Raw genomic sequence first — 23,972 nt, forward strand, 5'->3', positions numbered from 1 at the left:
TATCATTGTAAAGGCAGAACTCACCTATATTGGCGTGGGTTCGGGGGTTAGGTAAATAATATATGTTTTTGTTGAATGATTCATTTTTTCTTTTTGCAGGTTTTTAAAAAGGGAAAAAACTACGCCAAAACGATATTATACAATTAATATTTATGCCGGGTAAAAATGGTGGTTATATGTATTTTTGGTTTATTTGTTACCTACTGTTTCAAGCAAAATGTATGTAAGAGACCCTTTATTAAAAATAAAATATAAAACACTAAATTTATATGTTTTAAATTTTTTGATCGAGGAACAACAATATTGTGATTAACATATTAGTGCATTGGAAATTTCTTAGGAATATCATACCATAGTTAGTGGCACTCAGTGATAAGAAAATGAAAAATAAGACTAATACAATTATTGAAATGTGAAATTGAGGTAGTCTAATAGATATCAACCTCCCATGCAGTGGCTATTAGAAAGAAATCTTACATTTATTTCCGATTATTTTTTCAGCCAGCCAGGACAAAATAAAGAACTAAATATTTTAATAAAAGTACTATATAGAGTGTTTCTCGTATGATTTATCATTTATTGAGTAGTACAATAGAAACAGCAAAACTTATAATACCTGACTATTATCATAATAATAATTCCAATTTAAAAATTGTATTAAAATTATTTCAAGTGTAAAATCTACACACCGAATACGCGTGTAATACCATTAACATGATGCTATAAAATCACAATGAATTTCTGATCTATACCGTCTCGTGTTTACACAAACGATGTATGTGTGATAATAAATTATTATACTACAATGCTAAAAAAGAGATCAACTACAGAATTGTATGCTGAAGAAAATAGTTACCTGAAAAACATTGTCATTTTTTATCAATGGTGATTGTGTACGAGTACAGTACCGGTACCGGTATACGGTAATTTGATTTGTATAATAATCTACATTATATTGACAGTCAGTAATTTTTAAAATAAAACCTTGACGATTTTGTTGTGATCACAATTTATGACATAAAAATAACTCCATAGATGATAGAATATAGTATCGCATTTAGTTTAAAAAAATAAAAATTATAAGAGCGACGTAGTGTGCTACTCGATATCTTCCACAGAAAATGTACGAATCATAATTAATATGTTCAAAATAATTATATATATATGTATATATATAATATATATGTATATTATTGTCGATTTGCGTTTCTTTTACAATAGGCAAAGCGTTATGGAAAATTTATTAAAGTCAAAATATTCGTAACCAGCTCAAAAATATATTTATGATAAACTACAAAATACATTTTGTGGATCTAATACGGTTGTGGTACTTATACTACAATAATGTATAATAATAAATCATGTAGTATATACCTACTCCAAATTTTGCTACACTGTGCCATCGTGGTTATTCAAGACATCCGATTCATTGTAATAATCCATTTAACATTTTCACACAAAAATTATGACATTCCTCGCGTCCGGATGATTTCGTTTTTTGGACGAGTCGATAATCGGTCTTCTCGTAAATAATCTAATATAATATAATCTTAATAATTATTTTCCACGTCAAAAAGTATTCGTAACTGTATTTGAATATTTTTAAAAAGTATCTTTTACAAAATTTTAAATAGTAAAATTTCGAGTGTACATAATAAAGATTGAAAAAAACATATCATACCTTTAAAGTATGTGCATGTCGTACAATGTGTAATAATAATATTATCGATGACGGCAAACATGGAAATTAATGATGCAAATTACTGGCTGTGTTAGAAAATTATGTCTCCTTACCTATGAGAACGCATATAACCGTAAAGGTTCCCATATAGAAAATATACCATTATTGAAGCTAATTGATCGAAATGTGTGTCAAACGCTCAGAAAATATTATTATATATATCTACATTGTAATTCTCATATTATGTACCTATAGTTGCCGAGACTTACGGATATAAAACACGCAATCGGTATTCCTTGTTTTTATGATTTTATACGAACATAAAAATAAAAAATATTTCAAAGTAGTTCACAGTCGTATATTCAAAATCTGAGAAAATTTTAATACACACCACTCGTCGTAGTGCATTCTAATATCGTGGAAACGAAATAAAGTACATACAAATAAAATATAAACGTGTATTTATATTTTTTTTTCTACGCGTATTTCGTATAAATGCGTGTAATATCGATGAGATGTTTGTTTTTGATAATCTAAAATATTATGTCCGGTTGTAGAGAGACCAAGCCTATAGTATTAACAGTTTTTAATTATTCGTTTTTTTTTCTTGTAAATGTATTTTTTTTCGAGTGATTTTCGTCACATTTATCAAAATACCATCTTGAGAACATACAAATGCATTAAAATATAAACATATTATTTTCCAATACACAAAGTTATAAAGCACAAAATTACTAGTTCAAATTTTGATTTAAATAAAGCTCAAAAATACAATAAACGTATTAGTAATTATAGTATATGTATGTATAGTATCTTAAAAAGACTACAATATTTAACTCACAAACACAAAATTTTTGGTCAGATGATCAGTTTTAAATTCTCTAATATTCAAAATATACCTAATTCATCATAAAATTAAGATTTTGTTATGAAAAAAAAAAAAACGATTTTTTAACTTTTGGTATCTAGGCCATCGATGTGATGGATCAAAGTGTTAATCGTCGTGTTTATATAAATGAAATGATCGATAGCATCGCATAATCTGTCGACGCTGACCAAGCCCAGAGTCTACGTAGACTATAGTGTACATTTTGTATTCGACTATATAGGTGCCGTATACATTACCTATATTATAATAACGAGAGTTTTTAATTGAACGAATTCTAGCCACCAATCCTATATAATTTAGCCACATGAAAATAATTGATTTTCTTTCGTCTCTCATTTGTGTGCGTATATTTGATTAGGCCATTTCGAATGGAAAGATATTTCTTCGCCATCGCCTCTCCCATTATACAGAACTCGAGGCGTCTATTCGGCAATTTGAACGCAGCTGACGAGCACGATGATCATTATTTATTTTAACGTTCGCATTTATTTTTAACCGTTCGGATGATTCCATCATTATTGATAACAATTATATTCAACAGTGTGCTCGGTGATCGTCTCTAAAATAGCCGGACAGCGGTCCGACGTGAGCAGTTTTCTAGGCGAATTTATATTATTTATATTTTCTGCTGCACGTGTATTCTATAATATAGTATCCAATAAGTAAAATATGAAATTATCGTTTGTGCGACGGTTTCAACGTGACCGAAGCACTGTACGAAGATGATAATAATAACATGGTAACGATTATAATAACCACGGGTGCCGCCGATAACAAGGTCACGTGCCTGTTATATGTAATACATCTGCAAATATCCTATTATGATTATGTACCTACCTATAGTGCAAGGGTGACAAACATATCTTGGCACGTGCGTAGTAAAGGTGACGAGTTGGTCAAATGCTGATGAACTACCCGATTATAAAATAATGAAAATTTATAACTCATCACTTCATGTAATAAGTAGTATAATATTACGCGCTTCGAAAAAATTATTCATTCCAAATATTTGTTGAGCTGGGTCTAATTATGTTTAACTCATTACCTTTGAATATAAAAATAAAATATATTTTACTCGATTATTCCACTGTAAAGTACTACATATCTATAGTATGATGATTTTATTCAAGCGTAATGTTTTGTATAGAATTAGGAAATTTTGTATTTTAAGGTCCTCAAATTCATTTATTTTACTCGTATTTATATCCCTTCTATATTTTCTCTGTAATTTATTGTTTTACCGCAAGCTATTTTGGTTCCCGGGGTAAATTAATCAAATTGCTTTGCTGTATATACCTATATGTAAATAATGAGCGTACTATACAATTGTATCTTGATTAAATTAAAAATTTAAATTATTCACTCATTATTAGCGTCAACGTGAGTTTCGAAAGTTTAATTTGCTACAATAAATCCGTGGATGGAAATATCATAACAGAGCAGATGCAGCAATATAATAATGATGTTTATTGTTTTCGAGGCGTTTAAAACTAACGAAATGCATTTACCCTTTAACCTGATATAAAAATGTTTTTGTTTTTTCCAAAGACTCCCGACGGTCGCTGCTAAAAAGAAATGTTCGTAGGTCACAGCCGTCGCCGACATCCTATTTAATATGTTACCTATACAACTTACTGATCGCCAAACGCTGGCGTGATGTGATCCGAAAAATATTCATCAACTCTTGGCTATAAGTCGCATTAAATAGTATATAGCTCTCGGACGTGTATTATTATAGCTCGTTTTACTTTTGGTGAGAACAAAGATAGGCCGGAAGAAAGGGAATCGCGGCGGCGGCGGCAAGTGAAAGACCAGTTGCGTTGCCGCTCGCGAAATGGCATATAAGGGGGTCCTGGCCGGCCGATGCGTTCATTATTTACTCGATTCGCGTCCAGTTTTCCGGTGGTCTGCGCCGTCCGTCCGCCGTCACCCGCCGCAAACGCTTACAACGATAACTGCACTATCTAACATTACAATCGTTCCATCGAAGGTCGTTCGAGTGGCGTCGCGATATCGATAAATCGGCAAAAAAAGTTTTTTTTTTCTTTTCGTTTTCCTACCGTTCGCCGCCGTTTAAATTCATCGCACGATGTCTGCTGTTAAGTTCGTCGCTGTGTTCGTACTGGTGGCCGTGGTCGCGTCGGTGGCCGGTTCGCCAATGTCGTCGTCCTCGCCTCAACAGCCGCCTCCACCGCCACGTGACCAGCAGGACGGAACTAATGACGTGAACCTATTGCAGCAGCCGCACGCCAAGCCGTCGTACGTGATACGCGAGGAAGAGCTGATCCGGAAGTTGAACGCCAAGTGCGGCGCCCGGGACGTGTCCAGCTGCGTCATGCTGAAACTGGTCACGTACATGAACAAGCTGATGAAGAAGAACAGCCTGGAGATCAGCGACATGATGGAGATTGCCAAAAAGGATGGACAGGCCGAGGAAACTACTAACACCGACGAGGCGTCATCGATCCGCGTGGACGGCTCTGCCAGAGCGTACACCGACGAGTCGGCGTTCGGAGAGGTGATGGCTGACAAGCTGTGGAGGTACGTCCAGTCTCGCGCGCTTAAGATCAAGGTACTGCCCGAGGCCGATTTTGTCGTGTCCGCGTCGCCGGAACAAGATGGTTCACTCAACTTTGGCATGTCGTTCAGGTCCGGCAAAGATTTGACCGAATCCGGTGAGTATAATATATTATAGTAATATTGTCGTTGTTAGTTGTTTTTTTCTTCACGACAGTACAAGTACGTTATCATCATGTATCAACGTAGGTACGTTGTTATGGCGGGAAATAATTTTAAATTTATCCAAACATTAAGGTTGATATTTCAAGTACGTGACGGTCCTTCAGTATAATTCTGAATACTATAAAAATATTACGTGTTTATTTTTTTGATATATAATTAAATAAGTTTTAGATAGTAATTTTTAAAACATACAAATCACAGTGATCTTATTCTTTATTAGGTATGTATAATAAATAAAAATAATTATTAGTTACAAAATAACAAAGTCAATATGGTTTTTTATAAGCAAAAAAAATACGTGAATAATACATATCATTGAATTATAATAGTTTTAACAATATTTTCCGAATGATCGAATATATACTATTAGTCTAGGGCTGGAATTATTTTAATACCCTAAAAAATCTCAAAAATACATTTAAATTATTATATAGCTTAAACATTGAAACATAAATGTTTTACTTTTTATGCATGTATAGTTTAATAACAATAATAAAACATAATATTATGTATAATACAATGGCAATAATTTTAGCCAAAAGACCTATAGGTAATAAAATATTGTTATTGACGATAACTTGTCATGCTGTATAATTTATAATTTGTACCGTCGGCAGTTTGTCAAAAGTCTATTGTTAATCACAAAAATTTCCGTTCATTTTATGAAAAAATTTTAAAAAATTCTATGAAAGCTAAAAAAATGCACCAAAATTGTCAAAAAATTGAAAAAAAAATCACTTTAAAGTAATCAGTATCACCCAAAACACATTTTATACTTACGGACCAACATTTAGAAACACAAGAAAAAAAATAGCTTTGCATCAAAATCCCAGCCTTACTATTACATATGTTTATTAAATCATCATAATTATAATTGTTTTGATTTGTTCACTGTTTTAATGATTTTATTCCTACCACCACCAGATATATCATGTTCAAAAACAAACAAATCATTTTTAATAATATATTTAAACTGTAACAGATAGCATATTTTTCTCGGTATCTATAATCTATAGCCCTATAAAAATAAATTATAGATATGAAAAAGTCTAAAATAATCGATAGTATCAGAAATTATAAAATAATATGATAATACACTTGTTGAGTCTCGATAACTAATTTAAAAAAAAAATTTAATTAAGCCTCAACAACTAAGGTTATTAACATTAACAAAAATAAAGATACATTGATACGTTATATAAGGTTGTAAAGTTAGTTCTTTGTAGAAATGTTATAATGTTGCTGTAGTTTTCAACATAGGCGTAGTTGCTGCAGTGTAAAAATATGTGTAAATAAAATTTTATTCTTACCCCTTGAAGTGTTTTATAAGTTGTGTTTGAGATATTATACAACTCAAAAGATACATAAACATCATATATAGTATATTTTATTTTTTATTTTTCAAGAGACTCGATTGTAAAATTAATTTGGGTACCTTTAAATGTATATTAAAAATAATGTTTAACAATTTTTTTCCATACTCGTAAATTCATTTTGTGACTATATTGGCTGTTGAAATTTGTATAGGGCTGTAAATTTCAAAAACCGTTTTCTTGTTTACTTAGGAAAGTTATTCTTCAAAAAGGGATTACTTTTCAGAAGCATCCATAAACAAACGTTGTGGTCTCGTAAATTTGTCTAGATCTGTCACCATTATTATTAATAATAATTATAATCACTTAAAATCTTTCTTTCACTTCCTATATTAATCTATTGTAATTTATAATATTATGATTTGAACTTTAATGTAAATTTAAACACACTCACTGAATTGTATTATGTTTATAATATGTTAGCTATTTGTTTTCAATTAGGAACGTATATAATAGTATACTATATGCATACTAATAATGTTGTTTAACATGAATAATTTTTAGACGCGTCATTTGTAGTAATTGGCCTCAATCATAAATTATAATACATTAGTTTTATTAGTTAATACATAGTTGATTTTGTATTAATTGGTACCTATATTATTGTCCTGAGAAATTACCGTTTTCAGTCGAACGGATTATTTGAAAGCCATCAATAATATTATCAGCTAATATTCAATTTTACTTTCCCGATTTCTGACTGAGGAAAAATGACGTCTTGATTGGACATTATTGGGTTAGGTATATCATATTTATAGGATTTAGAAAAAAAGCAATATCAAATTATTATTTTTCTTTTATATCAATTATTTTTTCACCGTGTTTGTAGACGACGATGTCGCGACATTTTGCACGTGAAGTCTAATAATTTTTTTGATAATACTGAAATGTCTCGCGCCGTCTTAAACGATCGCGTAATACATATGATTATTATAACGAGCGATTAAGTACTTTCGCGCGCCATTTGGTACAATTTTTTGACTCGTCGGAGCGTGTAAAATCATTTCCGAAATATTATTTCAATCGAAATGTTTTTACTTTCCGGCACGATGCATTAATATGACACCAGATGAAAACGTTTATACATACCGTACGTTTATGTATTTTCTCAGACCGATTTTGCGGCCGTTCAGAAAGTCGTTTTCACGTTTATATATATGTAACACCTCGCGGTGATCAGATTCAACATAGATCCATTTAATATTTTTCCATCTGCTATCCACGAGTCGATTAAATATACAATATAAGTACCTACGACGTTCTCACACACACACACCATCATCACATACACAATACACACGACGCGTCTTCAACCACATAACAATAATATTATTATTATTATTTGAAATTCTCTCTCGCTGGTCCCCGCAGCACGGTACCTACGTGACGGGAACTAACGATTTGACACATCGTTTTCGCATTGATTCTCTATCGTCAATTATCATCATCACACACACACGCGCATAACCCCACACGGGAATTCACACTCATACGTACGTACTTACACGCACAGACGAGCAACAATACAACTAGGTTAGACACAATGCACTTTTCTTTTCGAATTATTAACGTTTAATTTTCGTCCGAGAGTTGACAACAATGGAAACGATTACCTGCGGGTGGGCGGGAAGACGACGCGAACGACTACCACGGTGGCGACAGTCGTTCGGAAAAGTATATTATTATAGCACTTAGTTACCTGCCTGCAGTATAATGTGTATATGTAGACAATGCACGATATGATATCGTTATGGAGGTAGGTCCGAACCACTTGGGGACTTTCCAGAATCCTGGAGGACGGGAAAAATCCAGTCGGCACCAGCGTGAAACATATATAGCGGGTCAAGTTACCAGACCACCAGCGTGAAACATTATATTATTTGTAGTTTTTGTGAATTTGGCGCATCGCAGCTGCAGGCGAGCTATACATTAGTGTACAGTTAACTGCTGAAAAAGTATAATAAAATAATATTGTTGAGTCGTATCTACCACAGGTCGGCCATATATAGGCATATTATACAAGTATAGTGCATAGGATATAGCTGACTATAATAGTATTATCGCAAAAATCGTCACAGACTTTTTCTCGAGAAAGATTCACTATGATTTGTAATTTATTATTCGTGTGCATCAAAATTTGATTTAACGTTAAATGCAAATACCAAATTTTAGTACATATACATATTTATAGGTATATTATTAAAATATAATATGTGCAAATGTGTGTGTGTTACCTACAATAAGTTTCGATACACAGGTTTTTTTTTAATTCTATAATAACACACAATTTCAGATTACGTGTACCTTTTAGTCTACTGATAACATACATACGAACGTGTATAATAAGTTCTAGCTACTATAACGATTGTCATCATCGACATCGTACATTACTCCCTACGTTGAGCACGGCTAATATGCTGAGTCTTAGATACCTCGTAAATATAAACATGACACCTAAGAAGTGATACGAAGAAATACGTGGAGAGGAGACGTTACACCACCCAGTCTAAATTTGAAAATATAAAATATAATCATATATTACGTAGTCATAGATAGTAATAGACAGTCATAGTATAATAGATGACTAAGTTACTATATAATTTATACAGTCAAGATGAAAACGTTTAAATTAGATTTGTTATAGAATATTATTTAGTAAAATTACAAAATTCGGGTAAAATTTGATATGATTGTGATTTAATTATTACCACCGTATTGCAGGACGGGGTAAGAACAAGAATATGGGTCCTATGATGGCGGCCATGATGATGAAAATGGGAATGCTCAAGGTCATGGCATTTAAGGTTCTCGCCCTGCTTGTAGGAAAAGCTTTGTTTGTCAGCAAGCTCGCTTTCCTGTTAGCCACCATCATTGGGCTGAAAAAGTTGTTCAGCCAACAGAAACACGTCACTTACGAGGTGGTAGCTCACCCGCACCACGAGTCCCACGGCAGTGACTCTTACAGCTCGGCCGGATGGGGACGTTCGTCATCGGAGGCCGCTCACAATATGGCCTATTCCGGACAGGGCCAGCTGTAGAAACGACTTCGCCATAATTAGGTGAGTTCTTGAATAAACAATAGATTAGTTATTATTTTTAAATCTGTTTTCTTTATCAAATGGTTAATTTTCTACTCAAAATTTTACGATTTCTGTTTGATTTAATAACTATCCATTATTTTAAACTTCAAACTAAAAATTTATTTGATATTGTATCATATTGTCATTAGATCATCAACTATTTGATTTTTGGAATTATATTATTAATCATGACGAAATATGTCACTCACTGAGAGATGGGAAATATTTCTAAAAATAACGAAAAAAAATTAAGATACAATAATGAAATAATAAATAGAATAAGTAATAAATAAAACTCAAATGTATTGATTAAGGGGTATAAACAACGATCAGTTTTTTTTTTAAACTATTATTGACTACTATTAAGTTGAATAATTAAATTTATTATTTATTATATCCATCGACTTATAACCTATAGACTATCTTACTTATATGTTGACTTAACAAACTTAAATTAATTATAATATAAATATTGTACTTATCTTCTTTTAACATAAACAATAGATTTTTGAGTTTAATTAGAATATTAATTATAATTTATAATGGGTGGTTATAACGTGAAATAATAATTACCTATATAAACACTTACTTAAAGTGTTTTTCTATATAAATATTACATTTAATTAACTAAAAAAATATTAAATTGCTTAAATACTTCTATAAACATTCATGTTTTTGTGTTAAAATCTTGTGTGACAATAATACTATAACGAATTCCCCGATGATAAAAATAGTGTATTAATATTCGTTATTCCATAATGACCTAATCATAATATTATGACGTTGAAAATGTGTGTTGAATCATTTTTAATGTTATACGCTTATGACTTTTAACAGATTGTAAATATTAAATTCTTGTTTTTTAGATTCTGATTGGAATGAGAAATGTATTGATTTTATCATGATGTGTGTGCTTTTTATTTTTTTTTTGTGTCTATCATCACATTTTGGAGCAGTAAAAATGCTTCAATTTTCGACTTCAGTACCTTTTTCGATCAGAAAGTGAATCTAGTTGGTATTTGGGGGGGGGGGGGAGTCAAAAGTAAAAAATTCCCAATATTTTTTCTAAATAATTGGGATAAACAGACTAAAAATTAGGGGAAAAACGAGAAAGTTTACGCACAATCAGTTTTCGACAAAACCGATTTTGGTTTTTGATGTAACTTTAAAAAAAATGACTATATATTCATGAAATTTTCACCGAATGTTTATATAAGTATATTCTATCCACCATGCAATTTTCAAAAAATTTCAAAAATTACGACAATGTTCAAATTATCTTAGATAGAAATTCATAGAAGCTTTTCTTTTTAAATCTAAGATTTGAAAATTTAATACAAGGCTCCTAACATATTTTTATAATAGCAGTTGAAAAATAAAAAAAAATATATAGGTAGTCACAATTTTTTTTATAAGCATTCAAAGTTTGAATTTTGACAATATACGTAAAAATCACGAAAATTCGCAAATTTTTTAAGCTAGAAATCCATAAAATTTTTTCTTTTTAAATCTAAGTTTTGAAAATTTTTAATAATCTTTAATATATTCTAGACAGATAAACTGACAGAATCTACTCAGAATCGTTTTTCGTAACAATGATATAATATCATTGGTTTCAAATTGAATTCCTCCATTACAGTAACTCACGTGTAACCTACTGTACAGTAGAGCGACATCCACGACTTACCCGCTTTTTTTTTTTATTTATTTAATTTTTTAAGTGGAAAAAATGTATGATGAAATTTGTCATGTTTAGAGCTAATTAAATTCAAACTTTTGCAAAAAATAAAACAAAAACAGCATAATATTTACACTTATGCTATATGGAATAGTTTTAAGCTAATAAACGACATAGAATTATTATGAAAACAGACGGCGTTCCGGTATCTAGGTAGACCTTAGAGCTGACTCGAACACGTGGTTAATAGAGCCTAAACCATATACGACTTAATACTTAATTCGTTTTTCATGTTTTTTTTTTTTTTTGTTTTCTACATATATATAGGTAACTGCATAAGACATTACACGATGAAGTCCTGTATTCCACTGCAGTATATATGCCTGGTTCAAACGTTTATAGTCAGCACCTGCTCGTCCGCACCACCGGCGTTCAGTATATTATTTGAACATCCATTAATTTATTTGGAAAAAAAACCAAGAAAATCACGTTATTTATTATTTATTATTTATATTATATTTATTTCGTTAATTGTAAGATATTTTTTGATACCCAATTTATAATAATAATATGTATTGAAATTTTTTTATAAATTTGCAATACCAATTTATTATACGCCATCTATCCGCGATCTATGATATAATCATATACTATCCAACACACTATTATCTGATGTATAATACATTATACATGTATATCCGTCGTAAAATAGACAAAGTCATTTTTAGCGTAATAATCTAGATGTTTCATTATTTATTTATTTTTATCTACTATTAATATATTATTTTTGTTAAAGTCTACCCCTGTCTTAAAACAAACTCAATGGCTCGTGAACCAAACAATTATAATGTTAATAATATGTTAATTTTATACAGCTTTATATGATAATATAATAATTAAAAATTACAATTTAGTATTTTAGTAATTTATTGATACTAATTAATGTCCATTTAAAAAATATTATTTCATTAAATAATTTACCACAGGATGTAGTGTGATTTATGTATACCAAGCTTATTATATTAATACAACGAACACAAGACAATATGTAATTACAATATTTATAGAAAATGTATGAATGTACTAAATTATAACATAAATCATTATGTGCCAATGTACGCGCATGTAAAAATGGAACGTAGAAAATTTGTATCAATATCTTAGAGTTGTAATAAAATAAATAAAATTCGACAAAAACCACAATTTATTATGTGTTTTTGTAAAATTATTTTAGTTTTTGAGCAAAACGGAGTCGACGTGTTAATAATACAACGTAATAACACGTCAAAGTATCCGTATATTAAAATGTTCATAAATAAATAACATGATAAACATAAATAATTAAATAAATAAATAAATAAAAATGTATTGTTAAGAATAATAATTTGAAAATAAATTTTGCACTCGGCGAATAAATCATAAAATTGTATGTAGGTACATCACGTTCTAGATCACCGTGGACGGTCTACTAGGTAGTAGGTACCTACATTATAATAAATTGTTGAGAAGTTGGCTATGTTGTACACCTCCGAGTTGGAACGATAAACAGAAACGTGTACGTGTTGAAATGAGATTTTCTGAGGATTTCCGTAGATTCGAGTTAGCCAATTAATCAGATTTGAGGTACTTGAATGTAATGGAACACATCACGCGTTGTATACAGCTGACGAGTAGGTGGCGAAATAAATAAAAAAAAACATGTCCGATCCCGTTATGTACCGAAATAATTATATTATATTCGATCGTCGCTGGCATCGGTTTCGTCTTAAGATTTGACCCTGGCTGCAGCTGACTTGGCATTGTTGTCCGACTGATTGCGGGTGACCATCACCGGCCTGTACGTGACCGGACTTACGTGCGAATAGTGCGCCTGCAAGTCGCTACCACCGTTGAAGTCTCCGGACGACATGTACTGTTGCTGTTGCGGGGGCGGTCCGTATTGGTCGGAGGGTTGCTGATACGGTTGCTGATGCTGTTGCTGCTGCTCCTGTTGCGGTTCGTAAGTCGACTGACCGGCGTCTGGGTAGTGGGACATCATGGGTGGCATCTGCGGGAGATGTTCATCAAAGTTCGGGGGCGCCGACACCCACTTGACCTGCACCGACTTCTTGGCCGACGTCTGTTTCATCTCCATCAGCTTGCACACCAACAGGTAGGCACCCACCACTAGACCCAGCTTGGTGGCGAAAAACGAGTGTATGATGAACAGCTTGATCGCGGCTATGGCCTTCATCATCAGCATGCTGGCGGCCGCTGTACCGGCCATCATCATGGCCATCTTCGCCGGTTTGATTTTCTTTCCACGACCTGCGCACGAAACAGATAGGTCAAGTAATAAATCCAAAATACAAAGTACCTACAATATAATTTTATGATTCACATAGGTTAGAAGAATATAGATTGATCTATTCGTTCTATTATTGTTGTGCCTTTATTTGTTTATTTACTCAAACAATTAAGCGTATTGTATTATTAAAAAAAAAAAATATGTGGAAGAATCCAAAATGATTAAACACCAATTATTAAATGCATTGACTTACACGTCTCATAAATAAGCATAATATTAAATGTATAGGTGCGTATTATACAATATATGTTCATTTAATACTATTTATTTGTATGTTTAGGTTCAATTGTACTCATTTCTGATTCTCATTTTTGAAATTTTTGTATGTATTTATACGGTCATACTTAAAACACTTGAAACACACCATAATACTTTTAAACGGTATTCACATACACAATACACCGTTTTGTGGTGATAGGATTTTTTTTCAACGAGTATCTTTTATCTTCAGTACAAATTTTTAAGCAGAAGATTTTTGTTTTCAGTAATAATATATTCAATTAATAATTACATGTTCAAACTATAATTGCTTTAGAGTTTAATGTTCTTCTATTTTATTTTTTAACACTAATAATAGAAAATCGTGTAATATGAAACAAGTGTTTTTTGCCACTGGACAATCTTTAGATTCCTTTAACATAGCCGTTAATAATAAAAATATGCTTGGTTATCTATTTTTGTTTCCAATAAATATTGTAATCGATTGACAGATTAAAGCCATTTTAATGGATCTCAATATGTATAAAATCAATAAAAGTTGTTTATGGATGGTAATAGCTTCAAGAGATTACTAATAAAATCAGATATTATAAAAAACATTTAAAAATATATATATGACATGTTTTTTCTTAAACTTCATTATTGTTGCTTTACCTTCCCTAATATACAAAGATAAAATATTTTAATTTTAATATGTAAAAAAAAAAATGATATGTTTTTGAGGTAAAGGGAATTAGGTGATACGTTGCCTAAATTAACCATATAATTATTGTGTTACCTATTTAATTAATTTTTATAGAGCAAATCACTGAAAAAAAAAATAAAGTTTATTGTTATATGACTGCTTTTATCAATCCACATCGGATGACCTGCATTTATAGAAACGTTTTAATTTCACCTCTTAGTTATAAAAATCTCGTATACTCGTAGATAATATTACCATAATCATGAAATAAATTACACTTGTAACATATGTAAGTACATCTATAATTAAAAAAATACATATGAACAAAATACAATTAATTTTGTGTAGTATTCGTTTCGCTTCGCTCCCATAAGTAAGTACGCATAACCCAGTGTTGCATTGTTATTTATATTACTTATAAATAAAGCTTGTTTCTCATTTCACATAAAAATTATTTTTGACTTTTAGTTGAAGTTCACTATACCTACTATTGATATTATGTTATAGGTGATGTATATTTATACATTTAATTTATCTATTCTGATATTTTGACGTTCATAATAGTTTTAAACTAAGTTAACTATAACATTAAACATCAAGATGTTATGGAATAATTACAATTCAAATGATTATTTTACGGACACGATTGATCCAAAATGACATTTTAAAAATTTTACTTCTAAGAATTGTATATTAGTTATTTTCATACAAAATATTTATATTATAAGCAATCTAAAACACATATTTACAACGCATAAAAAAAGTTATGGGATGAATTAATACTGATCTAAGTAATCCGACATTTCACTCATTTTCTGTTTTTTTATTACTTTCTCAACGAACGCTGAGATTTTCAAAACAATGACCTATTTTATTAAGTACTATAATGATGTGACGCATCCACTTTCCAATAAAACACTTAAGAAGCATTTTTATAACCTTAAAATGTGTTTTTAGAAACAATAATATATGACACAATGCTGGAAATAAAATAGTCAACTACGTCATTCCTTGGTCAGAATCCAAATATACTTATTCACTAGCCTGCACTAGCGCCTTAATACTATACGATATAATATGATATAAATATAAATCTTCCAATTTTCGTTCCATTATGATTCTATTGACTCCTCTTCTTCTCACCTTGCTAAAATTAATTTTAAGATTCCTGTCAGGAGCACTTAGAAATCACCTTAGTTTTGTATTTCATTAAAAATTATCAACTTAATTATGTACATCAGCTCTGAATGATACTCTCGCGAGAACCCATCATTTACACAATAGCTATGTAGATTACTTTGACTTGTTTTTTTTAATAATAATTCTTTGGTGTTTTATAAATTGTAATTTATTAATTTTATTCACCGAACATATTTGTATTATTTTTACCATGAATATTTAATTTCTTTTTTCTTTTCGAATTGTATAATATATACTTTGCATACCATTATTGTGAGATTCTACTCTTTATTCTGAAATAATTATGAGTAAATGAATAAATAAAATAAATCTACCATAATAATCCATACTTCATAATTGAAATTTACGAAATATATTATAAAATATAATACATACGTGAATGATGTTTTATATTTTAGAACTTATACGTATTAAATTTTTAAGTTTCGACAAGTACGTGGGATGAATATTAATTTTATAGTTGCTTTTCGCTGAACATTTTGAACTATTATAATAATTATATGTTCAGTTTTCTAAGCTCTAAAGTTTATTTTTCTTCGTTAATGTTTGATAATCATAAGAGAATTGATGTATTAATATTGAAATTTAAAAAAAAAATGTAATTCCCTTGAAATAATATATCTTCTATATGCTATTAATACCCTTATATATTTTTAATAATTTTTGTTTTCAAGTTAATACGTAATAAGTTTTAAATTTATTGTAGCTTTTGATGCTGTGATTATCATGAATAAAAAAAATAATAATAATATTATTATATGAATCAAATAATAAGACGTATATAGTTACACAAATAATAATAACAAATACAGTGCTTTAATTATCTACTATCTATGATTGTTATGAACATTTTAATTTATTCTATAGATTTTGTCTGACTTCATGTATACCAAATTTATAATATTTAATGGAGCAAAAAATTAAGAGGACGCCACACACGCATGTGCTATCGCCGTCTTACAAAATATGTACAACATGACAAAAATAGTTTTGCGAGTGATATAATCACTTAGGCTATAATCCAAGCTATAAGCAACCCAATATCCACACTTTAAAGAGAAGAACATTACCTAACTGTGCATCGTAATTTTTATTATTTTGACACCACAAAAAAATAAAGTTCTTATTGTTTAAAAACTCATTGTTTAACTTAATATATAACTTATTTTTGTGTTTTTCATATTGAAAAAAAATTTTGCACAGTCAATTTTTTCTTCTTTATAGTGAGTAAATTTGGTTGATTAGCTTGAACTACTGTCATAGTGGTTCCATCCCGCGTAAAACAATCTTTGCACGTTTTAAGAACGTAGTTAACAAATGCTGGTACGATGATCTATTAAAATAAACAACATTATATTATCCTATCTTCTCAAGGCAATAGTTTATTACACTAAATTAAATTATACTTAATAGTTCTTCTTTTCATCGATGATTGTATTTAAGTATATTTTCCTCCAAATATATTTTATCGTAAAATTATTTTGCTAATAAAAACAAAACAAAACAATTTGATATTTTGATCTTTTGAGTAATAAAAACGGTTTAGAATCATATTATATATTATTATACGGATTCGTGGTGAAACTATCTAAATTCAAGAAATATGCATCGAACATATTATAATATCATCATTATAGCAAAGTCGTTAGCGAACGTGTGAAATTCATGCAGTGCAAAATTCCCCTAACTTCACCTCTCAAAATCGATTGTGTATAATAATAAGACGCACAAGTAACGTTTACAGTGACAATTATTAACCACCTAACAATTTAATTGACTAACCGGACGTGTATTTGCAGATTGCGTCTCACCTTCAATCGGATCCCCGCTGTCGACTCCGGCCATCCAAGCATCCAAAAAGTCAAACGGCGCTCCGGACGACAGCAGCATCCCTTGAGCTTCGATTATCCGCGATATGTCGGCCAGACTGGACAGTCCATCTGTGGCGGCGTTGGCTGTAGACGTGGCTTGACTGACCTCCGCGGGAATGACGTTGGAGGCTGAGGCACACGACCACCACAGCACGGCGGCGCAGACGACCAGCTGATTTGACATCGTGATGGCGACTTAGTGTTCTCAAAAATATAAATAAATCGACTTTGGTTCGACGACAGCGACGGATGGCAAACGTCTATCAGATTCGTATAAAAATCGCGAACGGACGACTTCGGGCCGTAGTACACACGTTTCAGTAGTGGTGCCGACGGACAGCGAGCAAGGCGCTTTTATGTGCGTTCCGGGCCGTGAGCGTCGCCCACAAACGCCGTTGACCGTGCAGCGCCGAGCACGCGTTTTCCGGGATGCAGTGCGATATGAAAAAAAAAATAATAATATCATTATGATGCATTATAATACGACACGAGAATATAATTAACCAACACGCAGTCGTCGTCTCGTTCTAAGTGTACAGGGTGATATTTTTAAGCCTCCGTCCGATTTATAAAAAAATCACATTATTTTTAAAAATCGAGAGCGGAATCCGTGAAATACAATAATGTACTTGTAAAATAATCAAGTTTTAATATATTTTCAGTGTTACGAAATTTTATATGGTCAATATGACCCTACACCCGCCACACATCAATTATATACGGCAGTATATCTATTCAAAATTAGCGTTTCTTTTTTATTAGTGCATCTCGACATTAAGTACCGTAGACGGAAGTTCACTCCCAGTCATTACAAACGATCACAAGACACCTTCATTATCATTCTTATTGGCAACGAAAATACAGAAAAAATCTATTTTTAGATATATTTTGATATTTGCGACTATCTCATCTTTATTACATATTTTTTTCGGCCAAGGTAGTATCCATTATATTCGTTAATAATTGTAAGATTTGTTTTATTTTACAATGATTTTTGTTTTGTTTATAGCACTACGGAAGACCACCAATTTGATGATACTGGAGAACTAATTAGAACTTTTTTAAGTATAATTATATTTAAATTTAATATTGTAGATATTTGTAAAATATCTGAAAATATAAATCGTTTACCTGCAATTTAACAAGTGGCTGTGCTGTATCATAATCGGATGAAAACTTTTGAATCACTCTGTACATTATATACATCATTCTTTTTTGCACATGGTTAAATTAATTCTGACGAATCCACGTCTTGTATTTCAATGTATTAAACGACTGTGGTGCAGTGTTTTCTCCTCGTCCAACTGCAATTACAGTGCCCTTTTGGCGTGTCTAATATTGCCTGCATATTGAATTATTTTATTTTATTTTTACTCACTGCCATTGGTATTTATCTGAAAATTTATTCACGAGGGATTATACTGTGCGTGGCATAGGTTTTTACTACTGGCCTATAAACAAAATAGTATCGTCTTTGCTGTGTTGATATAGATGAATATTTATAAATTTGTAATAAAATCAATCGATCCAGGACCAATTTAGAGACATATATCCACGCAACTCCTCTTCTATACTTAATATCTGTAGTATCTTTGGAAATTTGAACAAGTTGTTAAATGAATTTAAAATTTTTGTACGAGTCATAATTTGCAAAACCTGATGAGCTAAAAATAATTTGTATCCTACAAAAGTATCAAAATCACAGATACATTATGTTTGACAAATAATTATTAGAATTAGATTAAGATAAAATTAAGACAACTTTACTCAAGCATTATAACTGTCAATATATATTACACTATACATAAAATATAAAAAATTGTATTTTATTCTTATTTTTCAGAATTGATAATATAATCGATAATATATATTATAATATAATATATTATAATATAATTGATAGTATAACCGTATATATTGTTTAAACAATAAGATAATTTTTTATAAACACGTAAGGAAAATCTATCAAAATATTACCGAGAACGGAACTATCTCCCAATTCTAGTTGTTTTATTTATTGGTAATTTTTAATCATATCGAGATCAAACACATTAAATATATTTTACTACAGTGACCTACTCAATTGCAGTTTACTAAATCTTAGACAAAAATAAGTATCTAAGTGAATATAAATTAATTCGTTTTCTCGAATATCATTTTGCGATTTAAATTTCAGATGCGTAATATGCTGTTCAAGAGTATTCACAATACATTACAAGTTCTGTGTTTAATGCTTTACGATTCTCTGTGAAGTCATAATTAGGAACACACAGGAACATACATAAATGTATTCATAGGTAGCTAAAGAAATTGACAGGTTGGAATCTCGATAAAAGATGATGCACCAATATTTAATTGAGTATTATTTATCGTAGTATCGGCATGGTGAAAATCATTATTTTTCATATATTACTATTCAATTTTGGTACGTTAAAATGTATTTGGCTTACCAATTAAGTTTATAATTTAAATACTTAATCCTAATAATTTAGAAGCCAATTATTGTTAATTAGCTGGTTCATTCCAATTAAGAGCAATGCATTCTACTAGAAAAATGATGGTTGTATTACAATTTAACAAAATATGTTTTTAATTTGTTTTACATTAACAAATTATGTTGTTTTTAACAGAGTCTTAATACCTTCCAGCTATGAAAATTGATTTATACGATAAACTAGTTTCCACTATTACCACAAAAATAGCGAACATGTCTTAGCATTTCCAAATATTTACTTAATTTTACATAATTATACAACATGCTTCGTCATTTTTGTCAATAAAACAATTTTATTCTAAACAATCATTTCGTCACCGATTTAGAGTAAACTATGTATAATTTTTATTTTACCTAATCTGTAGTATTTTTGGGTTTTATTTGGATATAAATGTTTATTTCTACGTTCCTCGAAAATCTTAGGTAGTTAGAATAGATGTTAGAATAAATTTATGTAAACATTTTATAGATCGAGTTATTATTTATTCTTGTATTATTATAATTTCCAAAAAACCGGGAGTCATGTTTGACAGGGGTGGGACAAGAAGTAATTTATTAACAGATTCATGTACTCATATAAGAGATTAAACGTGATGAAACACTCAACAGTAGTTATAGGTCTATCGTATCAAACAATAAATTTGAGTGAGTACTTACATGAATCGTACGTACCTGTTAAATATAATATAATATATATATATATATATTAATTATGCGCACTGTAGATGGACGAATGTAAGTTCCTACACGAGACCTAGCAGGTAAACAAGATACATATGTTAGTTCCTACACGATAAAATAAGGTACATATGTAAATTCCTACACAGTAATAACCAGGTACATGTGTCAATTCCTACACAGTAAAAAGCAGGTATATGTGCAAGTTCCTACACAGTAAAAAATAGGTACATGTGTAAGTTCCTACACTAAGTATATTATAAGTTATCAATATGATATTAGTTATAATGATATATCATATTATAATACTGTCATACATTTTAACACTTTATTCTATATTCTATATAATTCTTTATAATATTTAATAATTTACCTTATAAATATTATCAATTTAATAATTTTAAAAATAATAATTGTAATAATCTAATAATAATTCGTAATTTATTGAAAAAAATAAAAATAAAAATTATCCATTCTATATAATATTTAATAATTTTAAAAATAATGATATAACTGTTATTAGATTGATAACTTATAATATTCCTAGTGTAGGAACTTACACATCATCATATATGTAGGAATTAACGTATGTAATTGTCTACCTGTTACTCTCGTGTAGGAACTTACGATTCCCCCTGTAGATAACTTATGATTTTGACCGTCTCGTGCATGCACTTTTGGAAGAAAAAGTTCTATAGGTACAGCTCTAGTAGTTACAATAGAACTTGGGATCTATTGGCTGATGTCTTTATTTATTATATTTGTGCATTGTGCTACGTACTGACGCTACTTCACTTTATACATAATCATATTGTTATTATGTACGAGGTTTAGCACACAATTATAATATTTTAAATCATCTTGTCATATAACGCAGACTCCGCGAAAACAATAACTACTAGTTATAACTATAACCTTTGAGCATACGTAGATCTGAAATGGTTGAAATAACCAATTTCAGAGAATTGAAGGCATAACAATTAAAGTGAAAAATAATGTAACAAAATTGATTTGGCAATATGAAATATGGGCATTGATATACACGCGTAAAGATCAAATGATAGGCCAACCACATGCGTTAGACTGTAGGTACCAGAGACTTCCGAGGGAATGAACGACCACCGTAAGAGTAACAGCACTTACTGTAGGAGACAAGACGAGTAAAGGGATACGCTTATATAAGGAAGATCCAGCCTGCCCATTTTTGGACGTGATTGTAGTAAACTAGTACGAGCACCTCCATGACAGTTTGTTTTTTAAATTAATTGTTTGAACAAATTTAGTCAAATCGTATTTATCTAATTATTTTATTTCTTTTAGTGAACTTTAATTAAATTTATTGTCATTCGTAGAACATGTTTAATAGTATACAGTTAAAATATCAATGTGTTCAAGTTAAATAAATTATAAAAGAAATAACATATCTACTTATCCAATCCTATCGTCATCACCTGGAGGTCACCACCTAACCTCACCGTAGAGATACGCTACACTTATTAAGCCAGGTTGCTTGATAAATGTAATAGTTAAATACAATTTAATGGACAAATTATGGGCCTCTAAATATCATACCTATTTAAGGGACTATTACTCGCCATTGTTTCATAAATAGTTTAGTCTATGCAGTTCGGCATAATATGCATTGTTAATTATTAATTTATAATCTATCGTTCGCTATCGAGTGACAATTTATCGTTCGAGCATTTTGGCCAAGTTAAAGATAAAGCTACTTGTCACGCTAAATAATTTAAAAATAAATATGCCACTTATAATAAGATTTTAACCGTCATATCAAGGTCAAATGGCTATATTAATATTGTTCGAGAAAATTATATTTTGTAGAACTAGCTAATATTTGTTTTATATTTAATAGTATTTTTTCAAAACAATATCTCTTACGACTAAAGTTGAAGTTATTTAGGTAAATTTTCATAAAATAATTTGTAGTAAACGTTCTCAATTATTTTTAAAATAGTTCAATAATTGTGCACGTTTGTGAACTATTATTATTATACAGATTTGGATCAGGTCCGATAAATAAAAACTCAAACATTTTTTTTGTATATAAGTACACGTACATTAGTCATTAACGAGTAACAAGGTCACGCATGTAGCTATTTAGAACACTAACCAATTTGCAATTCTATTTTGTTACTTTTACCCTAATGATCTCGGACATGTTAAGTATAAATGCTAATATGTTTCCTTAAAAGATCAGCCATAAGAAAGCCATGGATAGGTGGAACGATAATTATTATACTGTTGTCGATCGTGAAAAATATTATATTTTATTATTTTCATTAAATGGGTGAAGATTTAAAAATATACACCATACATAAATTATTATCGTATTTTTATTGTTTTAACTTTCGTATATAAAATGAAATGTGTATAAGCTTCTATAGTTTAATGTTAATGTAGCAAAACTATAAAAATACGTGACTTTTATTTTTACTATTTTATATTGGTCCATATTTGTGCATCAGATTTTTGTTTTTTTAAATAAAATATATTCTTGCATTCAATAATACTATTGCAACAACTCTGCCATGTTTATATATTATATGTGTATGACGTATGTATAATATTAAGATTTCTATATAGTATGGGCATTATTTCTCAAATATTTTATTAGTTGTATTATATAAGACAGATGTATTACAGCCTACAGGTATCATATGTTTTTAGTTATATTAAGATCATTTTAATTTTTTTTTCACTTATAATAATATACTCATCATTAATTTGTCTTAGTATAATAAAACGACATGAATGATTTGTAGTAGATAAATATATAAATAAATCTTGTATATAGTAACTATTAAGATATTATTAGATAAAAATACTGGAATTTAGAATATATTATTGTCTTGTGTTTAATAATGGTTCGTGTACCATTTTTAAATTAACTATTTTGGATGTATTGTAATGTTAATGAAATGCAATAGGTAGGTACTACACGTGTATTAATGAAAATGCATATTTCCATTAAAAGTATTTGATACTATGCTCGATATAGTGCCTGTGTAGTATAC

General features: G+C 30.1%; 2 protein-coding genes and 1 pseudogene across 2 annotated transcripts; 1 reads left to right on the forward strand and 2 right to left on the reverse strand.

Moving 5' to 3' along the window:
* Positions 1-23,972, reverse strand: part of LOC149055238 (uncharacterized) — a 429,976-nt pseudogene that overhangs the window by 361,297 nt on the left and 44,707 nt on the right.
* LOC107168149 (uncharacterized) lies at positions 4,432-12,646 on the forward strand. The gene is made up of 3 exons (XM_015517463.2): positions 4,432-5,245; positions 9,407-9,744; positions 11,771-12,646. Exons 1-2 carry the CDS (start codon positions 4,660-4,662, stop codon positions 9,721-9,723), a joined length of 903 nt encoding a protein of 300 aa, XP_015372949.1. The 5' UTR covers positions 4,432-4,659; the 3' UTR covers positions 9,724-9,744; positions 11,771-12,646.
* On the reverse strand, positions 12,785-18,099 carry LOC107168148 (uncharacterized). The gene is made up of 2 exons (XM_089229028.1): positions 17,706-18,099; positions 12,785-13,750 (listed from the first exon to the last, which is right to left on the reverse strand). Exons 1-2 carry the CDS (start codon positions 17,947-17,949, stop codon positions 13,209-13,211), a joined length of 786 nt encoding a protein of 261 aa, XP_089085154.1. The 5' UTR covers positions 17,950-18,099; the 3' UTR covers positions 12,785-13,208.

This window comes from Diuraphis noxia, unplaced genomic scaffold (assembly GCF_037042655.1).
Source record: "Diuraphis noxia isolate RWA-SAM2 unplaced genomic scaffold, SU_Dnox_SAM2 contig0005, whole genome shotgun sequence".
NCBI classification, from domain to species: Eukaryota; Metazoa; Arthropoda; class Insecta; order Hemiptera; family Aphididae; genus Diuraphis; species Diuraphis noxia.

Bases quoted from the DNA above. Each gene is read 5' to 3' on its own strand.
- LOC107168149 (XM_015517463.2), top strand. From the start codon at position 4,660: ATGTCTGCTGTTAAGTTCGTCGCTGTGTTCGTACTGGTGGCCGTGGTC. The intron at 5,246-9,406 runs GTGAGTATAATA...ACCGTATTGCAG, and splicing joins CAAAGATTTGACCGAATCCG to GACGGGGTAAGAACAAGAAT.
- LOC107168148 (XM_089229028.1), bottom strand. From the start codon at position 17,949: ATGTCAAATCAGCTGGTCGTCTGCGCCGCCGTGCTGTGGTGGTCGTGT. The intron at 13,751-17,705 runs GTGAGACGCAAT...TTTCGTGCGCAG, and splicing joins CAGCGGGGATCCGATTGAAG to GTCGTGGAAAGAAAATCAAA.